The following is a 13,827-nucleotide window of genomic DNA, read 5'->3' as shown; positions in this document are numbered from 1 at the left end:
TAACTAGGGGAGCGGAGTCAAGATGGCATCAGGAGAAGAGCCTCTCCTAGTACTCTCTCCAAAATACTTAAAAAATCTTCAAACTATGACTCTAAATTTTTGAGAGACAGAACCCTCAGAAAGATCCAGTGAGGCAATTCTCCAGCCTAAGGTAACCTGGAAAATAGTGGAAAAACTCTGTTCTATGGGGTTAGAGGGACAGCCCCCGTCAGAGTGAAGAAACTTCGGCCTCCTGGGAACAGCCCCAGAGAATCTGGGAGCCATGGCTTGGCAGCAGAAGCAGTTTCCTGATCTACATTACAGGGAGAACCAAGAACAACTTGGAAGATCAGCAGGGAGACCTCTGCCAGAACGTGCATGAAGCCCAGGCCCTGAGTAGGGTCTGGCACTCAGTGTGGGTGCTGCACTTAGTGAGGCCAACAGGGAGCAAGCCCTGTGGAGCTGGAAAGTCAGATCCTCTAGGCAGCTGAGTGCTCAGCCCACCAAAGGTAAGGGAGTGGATGGAGACTTCCAAGGTCTGTCCTCTGTCCTTGGAACAGGTTTCTGACTACATTTATATTCTTATCATAGTCTAGACCCCCCATAGAACAGGGACCTCCCCTCCTCAGCCCTGGGGCAGAGGGGTGCACTTGTGGTCATTCACAGACCAGGAAAGCAGTCAGAGTCTGACACACTGAGGTCCTTCTGTGGGTGTCCCAATAAAACTCAAAAGCTCAGGAAAAAACCAAAACCCAAGCACAGGCTGGAGAAATGAGAAAGCAGGGGGAAAAAAGGAAGCTGACCATTAAAATATTTTGTCTATTATGCCAAGGAGGATCAAAATACTCAATCTGAAGATGGAAGTACAAGCTCCTGCATCTAAAGACCCCAAGAAAAAAATGAAAGTTGGGCTCAGGCTATGATAGAGCTCAAAAAAGATTTTGAAAATCAAGTAAGGGAGATAGAAGAAAAATTGGGAAAAGAAATGAGAGAGATGCAGGAAAAGCATGAAAAAGAAGTCAGCACTTAGTCAAGGAGATCCAAAAAAATGCTGAAGAAAATAACATGTTAAAAATCAGCTTAGGTCAAATGGATACAACAGTTCAAAAAGTTATTGAAGAGAATGCTTTAAAAAGTAGAATTGGCCAGATGGAAAAGGAGATAAGAAAGCTCTCTGAGGAAAACAAATTCTTTAGATGTAGAATGGAGCTAAAGGAAGCTGATGACTTTATGAAAAATCAAGATACAATACTTCAACACCAGAAGAATGAAATATTAGAAGAAAATGTGAAATATCTCATTGCAAAAGCAACTGATCTGGAAAACAGATTCAGGAAAGATAATTTAAAAATTATTGGGATACCTGAAAGTCATGATCAGGAAAAGAGCTATGATCTCATTTTTAAAGAATTACTACAGGAAAATTGCCATGATATCCTAGAGGGAGAGGGCAAAATAAAAATTGAGTGAATTCACTGATCTCCCCTGGAAAGAGATCCAAAAAACCAACCCCCAGAAATATTATAGCCAAGTTCCAGAACTCCCAAGTCAAAGAGAAAATATTACAAGCAGCCAGAAGGACACAATTCAAATATTGTGGAGCTGCAGTCAGGATCACACAGGCCTTAGCAACAACTATGTTAAGGGCTCATAGGACTTGGAATATAATATTCCAGAAGGCAAAAGAACTTGGAATGCAACCAAGAATCAACTATCCAGGAAAACTCAACATCCTCTTCTTTGGGAAAAGATGGACTTTCAATGAAACAGAGGATCATCAAATGTTCCTTTTGAAATGACCAGAGCTGAACAGAAATTTCACCTTCAAGTATAGGATTGAGGTGAAGCATAGAGAGTGGAGGAGAAGGGTAAATTATGATGGACTTAATGATGATGAACTGCATGTATTCCTGCATAGAAAAATTTATACTTTTAATACTCGTATGAACCTTCTCATTTAATAGAGAAGGTAGAAGGAACTTTTATAGATGAAGCACAGGATAGAGCTGAATTTGAAGATATAATATGTTGTAAAAATGGAGTCAATGGCTAAAAGGAAAATGTACAGGATGTAAGAGAAAGGACAAGTGGATTAGGCTAAGATATTTCATCTTAGAGATATTTTTTTGCAATGATATAGAAGGGGAATGAGAGAACCTTCACTCTCATCAGAAATGGTTCAGAGAGGAAACAGCATACACACTTAGTAGGGTATAGACATCTAGAGTATAAAGGAGAGAAGGGGGACAGGAGGAAGAGGGGGGTTGTGGGTGATAGAGGAGAGGGTGAGAATAGGGGAGAATAGTCAGATATAAAACATTTTCTTTTTTACTTTTTGCAAGGTGCTGAGATTGGGTAGCCTGTCTGGGACCATGGGGCAGGGTGGTTGCTGGTATCTGGGGTGATATGTGGGTTTGGGGCCTCTTGGCCCCAGGGCCAGTGCTCTGTCCACTGCACCACTCAGCTATACCTACAGCACATTTTAGAAGAGGGACAGAGTGAAAGAAGAGAGGAAATATAATATATAGCAGTGGGGAGGAATGGATGGAGTGAATTACAATCAGCAACAGCAACTGTGGAAAAATATGGAAGTAATTTCTTTAATGGACTTATGATAAAGAATGTGATCCACCCAAGACAGAGCAGATGGTATCAGAACACAGACTGAAACACATTTTTTTCTCTTTCTTTTACTTTATTTCTCATGAGGTTCTATATTTTTATGTGGGAGGGGGTATTATACTCACTCTTAAACAAGAATATTTTAGTAATGTATAAATAAAGTCCTATTAACCAAAAAAAATAAAGAAACCAGGAAGGATGGGAATTCAGAGAAGTATGGAAGGATTGCATGAACTGATGCTGAGTGAGATGAGCAGAACCAGAAAAACATTGTATACTCTAATAGTAACAGGGGGTGATCATCATCCTTGTTGGACTTGCTCATTCCATTAGTGCAACAATCAGGGACAATTTTGGGCTATCTGCGATGGAGAATACCATCTATATCTAGAGAGGGAGTTGTGGAGTTTGACCAAAGACTGTAGAATATTACCTTCAATTTAGGAAAAAACCCTGTTATCCTATTATGTAATTTTGCTATCTCTTATACTTTATTTTTCTTCCTTAAAGAAACAATTTCTCTCTCATCACATTCAACTTAGATCAATGAATACCATGGAAACAATGTAAAGACTAACAGATTGCCTTCTGTGGAGGGGTGGGGGGAGCAAAGCAAAAATAGGGGTAAATTTGTAAAACTCAAAATAAATAAGATCTTTTATTAAAAAAGAGGGAAGTAACTGAAGGACTATAGATAATGAAACTGAAGCTGACAGAGATGTAATGATTTGTCCAACTTTCCCCCTTGATTACCTGGGTTTTTGCATGAAGATTTCACTCTGTTGATTGATCAGTTTTGTCTTAGTAAGGATCTCCCACAAGTATAGCAAAAATTGTGTCATCAGATAAGCAAAGCACAGCATTTGAAAGGACTAATAAAGTGTCTCTATCAAAGTCACTGGAAATCTATAAGAATCTATATCTCTAATAATCTACTGAAGTTGGTGGTTACTGTGATCCTGAAATCTAACCATTCTAAAGTAGACTGTGCCTCAAGAGATAGGTAAGGTAGAATCCAAAATAGTTAAACAGAAATATCAGCTCTGCCCTGAGAAACCACTAGCCCAGTTGGGAGAGTGTCTTTTTTCCAGCATTCTCCATCATCTTTTTATCCTATCTTCCCTGGTTCTTTTACTAGTATCTTAAAATATCAGCTATAAGAGAAAGCTAATATTTAGAGTTCCTGGCAATTATGAGCACTAAAATTACTTGAAATGATTCTGATTATATGTAAAATTTATTCCTTCCTTCTAGACTTCCTCAGAGTTTAATAAATGCTGCATCAAAAATTAATTTATATTTATTATATTTAATTTATATTAACTTCTCTTAGACATTAAAAAATGAAAATTATGGAGCAAGTGTTTTTGTTTTCTCCATGAAGCCAGAAACCTTTAGAAAATAAATGACTTTGAAAGTTTTTAACTTTGCAGTTTTACCAAAATATCTCTCTCTAGCATCTTTCCTTCTTACCACCCCATTTAAGTATAGTTGATTCTATTCTCCCTTATTCTCTTACTTATCTTGAAACAGTTTTGAGATGGTAAAAAAAGATTCATAATTTAGAGCATGGTTATCCAGCCTTTTAGCTGTTCTGGACTGCATTGTCCAACAAAAATTTATCAAGGTCTACATACAGAATTTAATATTTATTTATGACTAAAATGTAACCCCATGCTACCAAAATAAATATAATAATGAAATTTAATAATGTGTTTAAGTAAATTAATTGTAATAAAGTATAATAATGAAAATAATGGGTATAATAATAGAATATTTACTTTTTAAAAATGTTTATTTTGAATTTTATAATTTTTCCCTTAATCTTACTTCTCCCCCCCACCCCCCACAGCAGGCAGTCTGTTAGTTTTTATGTTACTTCCATGGTATACATTGATCTGAGTTGAATGTGATGAGAGAGAAATTGTATCTTTAAGGAAAAAATAAAGTATAAAAGATAGCAAAATTACATAATAAGATAAATTTTTTAAAAAATTAATGGGAATTGTCTTTGGTCTTTGTTCAAACTCCACAATTCTTTCTCTCTGGATACAGATGGTATTCTCCATTGCAGATACCCCCAAATTATGCCTGATTGTTGTCCTGATGGAATGAGCAAGTCCATTAAGTTTGATCATCACCCCCATGTTGCTGTTAGGGTGCAACCCTAACCCTAAACATTTACTCTTTAAACAAAAATTTAGAACCTGTCATTTTTAATGTGAACACTGAGCCAGTATGTTAATTTTTTCATTATATAAAAGAAAAAATAATAACAATAAAGTTGTCTGTTGCTATTATGAGTCATATAATATTTTAAAACAAAGATCCCAATTCCCATATGCATATTTTTTGTAAAGAAAAACAAAAAACCTCCGGTGGTCTATGAGACCATACAATGTTAGTTATATGAATAAGGAGAGCTGTGTTAGTTAAGGGTTAAGATGGTCTGTAATGCTGAATGTGGGTATACATGCTCACCCCCTTCCCCAATTTTGTAACCGAAAATGCATGAATGGGCTTTGAGGGCTGCATTTTAGGGTGAATTGATTTGATCTTCACAAGAACCATGTAAAGTGAGTGCTATTATCATTTTTCCTAATTTATGGGTAAGGAAACTGTGACAGACAGATGATGGGTAACTTGCCCAGAGTCACATAATTTTAAATCTTCCTGACTCCAAATCCAGTACCCTATGCAGAGCTTTTAATACACCACCTGACAAAAAAAAAAGTAGAATGGAGAGAGAGGAAAAGAGTGCAAAAAAAAGGATGATAGAAAGTAAGAAGTGGGGAGGGAGTGTGGAGTCAAGTTAGAGAGCATTCAGTAAGCATCTACTATGTGTCCTAGGCACTGGGTTAAGCTCTAGAGCATACAAAGAAATGAAGAAAGGAGAACGTGTTCTCAAGGAGCTCACAGTCTAATGGGAGGAGGGGAGAAGCAAGAAGCAAATAACTAGGTAGAATCAAAATCCAGAGAAGCTGAAGGAGAAGGAAGACAGGAGCATAAAGGAAGAATGGAAAAGTTTATAAAGGGAAAATAATGATGAACACTTATATAATGTTAAAGTACTTGGACTTTGTTAAAAACACATTCTAGAATTCAGTTTGAATTTTCAAACTTTTATATAATCAATATGACCAGAGAGGAGTATGCTTTTGCTAAGATCTTATAAAATTTAGTAGTACATACCTTGTCCATTCAAAATTATCTTCTTCAAAGATATTTTGGTTTAGTAAATCTGTTACTATATCCCTGCAGTGAACATAACAGGTAAGCAGTGCCTCTAGAGTGATTTTTATTCGAAAATGAAGAGTGTCATTCAACACTAGGGCTGCAAGCTGTTCCAGGAAGCTTATCAGTTTTTTAAGAACTTCATTCAATTTCAGGGCTGGCTCAGAACTCACAAAACTTTCAGTGCAGTTTTTATTAAACATTATTTGGCTCTGAAAAGAAGATACGATTTAAAATTTTTACTTTGTTGAATCACATATTTAATTTTTTGCTTTAAGTTTTGCTTTGCTGAATCACAAAATTCATTTTAAAGAAACATACAGACTATTAAATTATGTTTCTTTTTTGGTAGATACACAAATTCTGAAGGACAATTGGTTAATTAGTGAATTGTGCTTTTACTTACATTTCTGCTCCTAAAAGTAAATCTTTGTTTCAACAAAACTTTCTATCCAGATTAGAGTGATAAATATATATTTGTATATTATAGATACACATTTCAATTTCAAAATCTTGAATGGCAAAATAAAGGGAAAATGGTTAGTGAATATTTTAACTTATTAAAGGAAGTGATAAAGGAAAAATGTTTACTTAAATGATAACTATGGGAATTTAGAACTTACACATAAGGGATATTCATAAAATTGTTCCACCTTCTTCATCTTAATTGGTAGTGATACGCCTTGATCAATCTGTACCCATATGGAAATATTTCTATGTTACCCATCTCATACCCAAGAACTTCTCTGTCACTAATTCCATTTAGCCTGCTGGAGATGACACATCTAGAGGGCAGGCAAAGGACACAGTGCCTAGGAAACCCAAGGTTTGAGAATACAGTTTTGAGGGGGAAAAAAAGGAGCTACATATCTCTAATCCTTTCTTTCATGTAGTCCTTTATAAAACTTTTTGCCATATCAGGAAAACACAATCTCTTATTAATTCTATTACCTGATATCTTCTATTAATCTAGTACCATCACCAAATTATCTTGGTTTGTGGTTGGATTAGAGGCATCAAAGCAAATGTGATTAGTTGATAGGATGTTTTAGAGTTAAGGCATCTGTGTTACTAAGGAAAGCAGTGATTGGGGAAAAAAACTTTATATTAAACATATCTCACAAAAATTTGATATCTAAGATATATGGACAACTAGCAGGTATATAAAGGATCAAAAGTCATTCTCCAATAGAAGAATGATTAAGAAACAGTTCTCAAAAGAAAATTTCAATTAACAACTAAATAAAAGAATTTTCCAAATTAGTTTTAAGAGAAATATAAATCATAATAATTCTGAAGTTTCATTTAGCAAATTGGCAAAGACAACAAAAGATGAAAATTATAGGAGGAGTTCTAGAATTCTAGAATGATAAATACACTTATACATTGATTTTGTTTGGTTTTTTTGGCAATGGGGTTAAGTGACTTGCCCAAGGTCACAAAGCTAGGTATTAAGTATCTGAGGCTGTATTTAAACTCAGGTCCTCCTGACTTCAGGGCTGATTCTCCACTATGGCACCTAGTTGTTACCCACTAAGGCATTGTTGGTAGATCTGTGAATTAGTAAATATTCTGTGAAGCAATTTGAAAATATGCAAGTAAAATGACTAAAATGTCTATAACTTTTTCATCCAGAAATTTAATAGTAAGTATATACCAAATCTATAAGTGCTATTTATAGCAGCACTTTTTTCCCTGGTAATCTAGAACTAGAAACAAAGTAGATACCCATTGACTGGAGAATGACAAGAAATTGTGGTACATAAATATATGAATGTACTAAAAGACATTCTTTTTTAATGATGAGTACTAAGCCCAGAAAGATTTATGTGAACTGATACAAAATGCAATAATCAGAACAAAAAAATTATACATATCTATTAACAACAAAGTAAATGGAAAAACAATGCCCCCAAAACAAAGTTGAATGTTGTCAATTTATATAGAACAAATTTCCCTTAAAGATCTATTAGAATACACTTCCTCCTGCCCCTTTGCAAAGGTGGAGGTCCACTGGTGTGAAACATTGCATACTGTTTTAGTTTTTTCGATGTTTACTAAATTTCACTGGTTCCCTATCCTTCCCCCTGCTGATTTTACTCAATTTTTTATAAAAATGGATGGATAGGAGTAGGAGGCATAAAGAGAAATATAAATTATTAAAAATAAAAATATATAAATAAAATATATTTTAAAAAATAAAAAAGAATATGACTAATTTTTTCACTATTGGCAGCTTTATCAAAGTTTTGCACAATAAAATGTATTGGGATGATTAATTTGCTAGTATGAGTAAAAATTACTTTATCAAGAATATACCTAAGGTCATAGAGTATTTTGGAACTTTAATAGTTTCAAAGGATTTTTTTTTAATGATAGACAATGACAATGAAGATTTAGCTTAACAAAACAAATCTTTCTCATTAAAAGCTGAAAATTGTTGATAATGCACCAACCACAATGGTGGCCTCTTTTTTTACACATCTTTTTTATGCACCAGTTTTGTTGGCAATATTTCCATAAACTTTTTAAGTTTACATTCTATCATGATAAATGTTAACTTACCACAATAAGCACCACTTGTCCTGGGTGAGATTTTATCCACTCTCCAAGATTTGTTTCATCCCATTCATCAATTCCTTTGCTTATAAACCTACAATTGCAAAGTTTCATGTATGGCATTTATAAACAATATTGTCTACTTGCTGACTCAGACTGACAACAATTATAGAGCAAATTATTTTTTCAGAATCTTTTTATTTTTCCATGTTATTTTGTTACTTAGAGGAAAAAGAGATACTTAAATCCTGTTCCATCTATGATGCTGATTTCTCCACTTTCTCCTCTGAGGTTGGCATTCTCTTTGCCCATGGAGCCTGGTGAGTTGCCTAGATAGCAAGTGATTCTCAGATTTGCAGATAACAGAGATTTAGCATGGAGGGAAATATTGGTTAATATAAAAGAATATATTAAGTATATTAATCTGGAAGTGATCCACAGGATGGATTAGAAAGATGAGATTAGGTGAGTGAGGAAATATAGTCCTAAATTTAAGGGGTTGAAGGCAACAGCTAGAGTGCAAAGAAAGAATTGGATATAAGAGATAGTATTAAAGATTAATAAATAAAGACCTAAGTTGTGATTTCAAGAAGGATGTGAGAGAGGAAGGATTAACATTTTAGGGTTTTTTTTTGTTTTGCAAGGCAATGGGGTTAAGTGGCTTGCCCACGGCCACACAGCTAGGTAATTATTAAGTGTCTGAGGCCGGATTTGAACCCAGGTACTCCTGACTCCAAGGCCAGTGCTTTATCTACTGTGCCACCTAGCCGCCCCTAGAACATTTTAATTCTGGAAAATGGTAGAGATTCACAGAAGGAGAAATCCATAGTGGAAGATTGCTTGGGGGAAAGATGATGAATTTGATTTTAGACATGATTTATTAAGAGTTCATGACAGCTCTCAAATTGGAAATGTCCCAAAAGTAGTTAGAAATATAGAACTAGAACTCAAGAGAGATTCAAGATTGAAAATCATAAACAAAGAAATGGCACATATAAATACTGCCCACTGCTGCCCTTCCCCAAAAGGCTCCAAAACTGAAAGACACTACTTTTAAAAGACTGGATATCTCACCCAAGGATATCCTCACTCACTTAAAGGACAGACATAACTCATAGAGCAGATCCCATTGCTAATCCATGGGTAAACCTTGATCTGCTCCACTTCTCATCTGGGCCTCCCAAAAGAAACCTTGTGAAGGCAGAGCCAAGATAGCAAATGGAGGCAGGAATTCCCAAAACTCTTCTCCAAATCACTCTAAATGTCTTAAAATTATGACTCTAATCAAATTCTAGAGTGGTACAAACCTTGGAACGACCTGGTTAAACAATTTTCTGGCCTAAGACAACTTGGAAGATCTGAGAGAAGGGTCTGTTCCAGTGGGACTGGAGTTGGAAGAAGGCACAATGTAGTGAACCAGCTCCAGCATCCCAGGAGCAGCCTAGGGTTCCTGGGTCCCTGGAGGCACCCAGTCCATGACAGTGGGAGCAGTTTCCAGACTTTGCAGCCCAGGGAGTACCAATGACAACTTGACTTGGAAGGTCAACAGGAAAATTCTACTATACTAGAGTGAGTGTGGAGTCCAGTGCTGCTCAGGCCTCAGTGCAACCCCTGCCCTGGGAACCAGGAGCAGGCCTACAGGGTCACCCAGCAGCTCCTTCCAGAATGCTCTACCCATACTTAGATCCAGGTCACAGTCTGGGCCCCCACACTTCCATAGAAGAGCAGAGACCCTCCTCACAGCTCCAGAGCAGAGGGGTGTGCTTGTGATCATCCACAGAACAGAGCATAGGCCAGGAGAATAGTCAGAGCCTCACATAGAACCTTGAAAGAACAAAGGTCCCTGGGGAGGAGTCCTAAAAACCAATAAAAAGCTTGGGAAGTGCATTAAAATCAGGTCATAGATTGAGTAAATGAATAAACAACAGGAAAAAAAAAAGAATTCTACCATAGACAATAATTTTCGTTCCATAGAGGATCAAAATTCACACTTAGAAGTTGATAAAGTCAAAGCTTCTGTATCCCAAGCCTCCAAGAAAAATAGGAATTGTTCTTAAGCTATGGAAGAGCTCAAGAAAGATTTTGAATATCAAGTAAGGGAGGTAGAGGGAAAAATTGGGAAGAGAAATGAGAGCAATACAGAAAAAATCATGAAAACCAAGTCAGTAGCTTGGTGAAAAATATACCAAAAAAATATAAAGAAAATGACATGTTAAAAACCAGTTTAGGTCAAATGGAGAAAGCAGTCCAAAGGGTTAATGAGGAGAAGAATACCTTAAATAGCAGAATTGGCCAGATGGAAAAGGAGATAAAAATATTTTCTGAAGAAAATAACTCCTTCAAATGTAGAATGGGACTAATGAAAGATGATGATTTTGTGATAAATCAAGAAACAATAAAACAAAACCAAAAGAATGAAAAACTAGAAGAAAATTTGAAATATTTCATTGGAAAAACAACTGACCTGGAAAACAGATCCATGAGAGATAATTTAAAAGTTATTGGACTATCTGAAATTCATGACCAGGAAAAGAGACTTGATTTCATTTTTAAAGAAATTCTCCAGCAAATTGCCTTGATATCTTAAAAGTAGAGAGTAAAATAGAAATTGAGGGAATTCACTGACCACTTTCTGAAAGATATCCCCCCCCAAAAAAAACTCCCAGGAATATTATAGCCAAATTCCAGAACTCCCAAATCAGAGGAAATATTACAAGCGGCCAGAAAGAAACAATTCAAATATCATGGTGCCACAATCAGGATTACACAGGATTTAGCAATGTCTACATTAAAAGCTCTTTAGGCTTGGATTATGATATTCTGGAAGGTAAAAGAGTTTGGATTGCAACAGAGAATAAACTACTCAGCAAAACTGAACATCCTCTTTTAGAGGAAAAGATGGGTATTTGCAGGGGTCCAGCCTCCCCTCTGCAGGGTCCTTGGAAGCTGACAGGAGGGATAGAGTCAGCAAAATGAGTTGAGTCAACAAGCGGATAAAGGCAGGAGCAGGTTGACTGTAAGCTGCTTAGATTTATTTTTATAGTTTCAGAATCATGTAAGTTTCAATCAAGCAAGCTGAGATCATTTCCTTGGTTGCAAAAGTGTATAATTTTCATCATCAATCATAGTTCATATGGTTACAAGTTTTAATCATGTGATTACAAGTTTAAGTAATGATCATATAGTTAATTGATTTCTTATCCCTACTCAGACCATGATGACCTCAACCTGTCTGTTACCTTATTTATTACTATATTGTATACTTGTTAATTCATTTAAAGTTATTAATTAAGCAATTCTTTTAATGGAAAGTTTTTTATATTTTTTTGTAAGTAATTTTTTTCTGATACACTCTCTTAACAATCTATAGTGAGGGTCTTTATGCTTGTCCACCCATCTGTTAACTCTTACAGTAACCAATTTTTCTTTAAGGCCTTGTTGGTAGAAGCCACAGTTTCTGTGACTTTTTTATTCTTTCCTATGAAACTAAGACTCCTGGAGTTCACATATCGGTCACCTGTACTATTTTCTCACCATTTTTTTCATATATTTCTGTGTATGGTAAGGGGGGGCAAAACTATTAATTTCCCTGGAATTCTATCTGACCCATCTTGTATCTGTTTTCTCTGTATATATTCTGTCATCTCCTTGGAATTCCCAGTACTGGATTTTCCAGATTTCATAATGTTGAAGCCTTTTGTATGCCTCAGGGAGAGGCAGTCCTGTTAAATTTGGACAGAGTTTACAATCTGTTTTATTCAAGCAATTTTTCTGAAATCCTTCCTTTATAGTCATTCCAGTATTAGGGTGAGTAAATATTGTAATCAATAAAAAACCTATAAATATTGGTATGCATGAAATCCCTATATATATTGAAGAAGGAAATGTTGTTCCATCAGGCAGTGTGACTGCCTGAGTCTTCTTGCTGCGACTGTGTCAAACAGCTTAGAGACCCTGGCTCCCAACAGACATTCAGTGAAATAGGGGACTTTCAAATTTTCCTGTTGCAATGACCAGAACTGAACAGAAAGTTTGATCTTCAAGTACAGGACTCAGGGGAAGCATAGAGAGGGTGCATGGGAAGGGCAAATTATGAGGCATTTAATGAACTGCTTCTGTTCCTGCATAGGAAGATGACACTGATAACTCATTTGAACTTTCTCACTTATTAAAGCAGTTAGAAGTAGTATCATATATAAACAAAGAACAGGAGGGAGCTGAATATGAAAGTATAATATATCATAAAGATGGAGTCAATGGGCATAAAGGGAATCAACTGGAGAAAGGGAAAAGAGGTAGAATAGGCTACGATATTTCATGTAAGAGTCAAGGAAAAGCTTTTGTAATGAAGTGGAAGGGAGAAAGATGAAGGAGAATGAGTGAGCCTTCATTTTCATTGTAAGTGAATCATAAAGGAAATAACATACACACTCAATAGGGTACAGAAATCTATGTTACCCCAGAGGAAAAAAGGAAAAGGATGGGAGAACAACTACAGAGGGATGAGAGGGATATTGTTAGGTGACATAAGAGAGGGAAAATTTTGGAAGAGGGGAGTCAGATACAACACACTTTTGAGTAGGGACAGGGTGAAAGGAGAGAGAGTATAAAATAAATGGGAGTGGGGAGGAATACAAAGAGGGAAATACAGTTAGCAATATTAACTATGGGGAAAAACTATTGAAGCAACTTATCTGATGGACTTATGATAAAGAATGTGATTCATCCTAGAGACAAAGCTGATGGTATCTGAAAAAAAGATTGAAGTACACTTTTTTCCTTTTTTTCTCATTTTATTTTTCTTGAGATTCCTTTATTTTTGTAGGAGTAAGTGGGATTCTGTTTATTTTTGCAACAAGACTATTGTATTAATGTTAAAATAAATAATTTTTTAAAAAAGAGTGAGGATACAAAAAAAGGTGAAAAGATAGCAGCATGAACTCAGAACTATAGGCATGGAAATAGGCATTCCCAAGACAAAATCCTTCTCCTTGATGGGGTATATTGACCAGAATCATCAGGATTTTTCTCCTTGAGTAGAAGCTGCCAACAAAGTAGTTGACTTAAGCTGTATCCTTTCACATGACTTGGTCTCACTTTTCTATAAAATGTCAATAGTACCTGTATTACTTATCTCTTGAATTTTGAAAATGAAATGTGAGAATAATGTATATATGTTTTGTAAAATGGAAACCATAATAAAAATGCAGTGGATTGTGGAAAAAAAAAAGAAGCTGTATGGTCCCTCCCTCCCTGGAACTTATCCTATTGGTGTTGGACTTAATGTGGAAACTCAATTGATTTTAACTCTATTAAAATTAAGCACTCCCAAAATAAATACTTTCTACATGACATATAATAAAAGACTTAAGGAAACTAATATAAAATGTCACATCATCAGTCAATCTTCACCTCACTTCTGTCATATATTCA

General features: G+C 35.7%; 1 protein-coding gene across 1 annotated transcript in view; it reads right to left on the bottom strand.

Moving 5' to 3' along the window:
• The window catches only part of DNAH14 (dynein axonemal heavy chain 14), a 577,586-nt gene that overhangs the window by 388,609 nt on the left and 175,150 nt on the right, over positions 1–13,827 (bottom strand). The window contains 2 exon segments of the mRNA XM_074220908.1: positions 5,794–6,047; positions 8,401–8,488. Coding sequence (XP_074077009.1) covers positions 5,794–6,047; positions 8,401–8,488 — 342 coding nt within the window.

Source organism: Macrotis lagotis, chromosome 2 (genome assembly GCF_037893015.1).
Source record: "Macrotis lagotis isolate mMagLag1 chromosome 2, bilby.v1.9.chrom.fasta, whole genome shotgun sequence".
NCBI lineage: Eukaryota > Metazoa > Chordata > Mammalia > Peramelemorphia > Peramelidae > Macrotis > Macrotis lagotis.
Note: the sequence above shows the minus strand (reverse complement) of the source record. Positions and strands in the feature narration are given on the sequence as shown.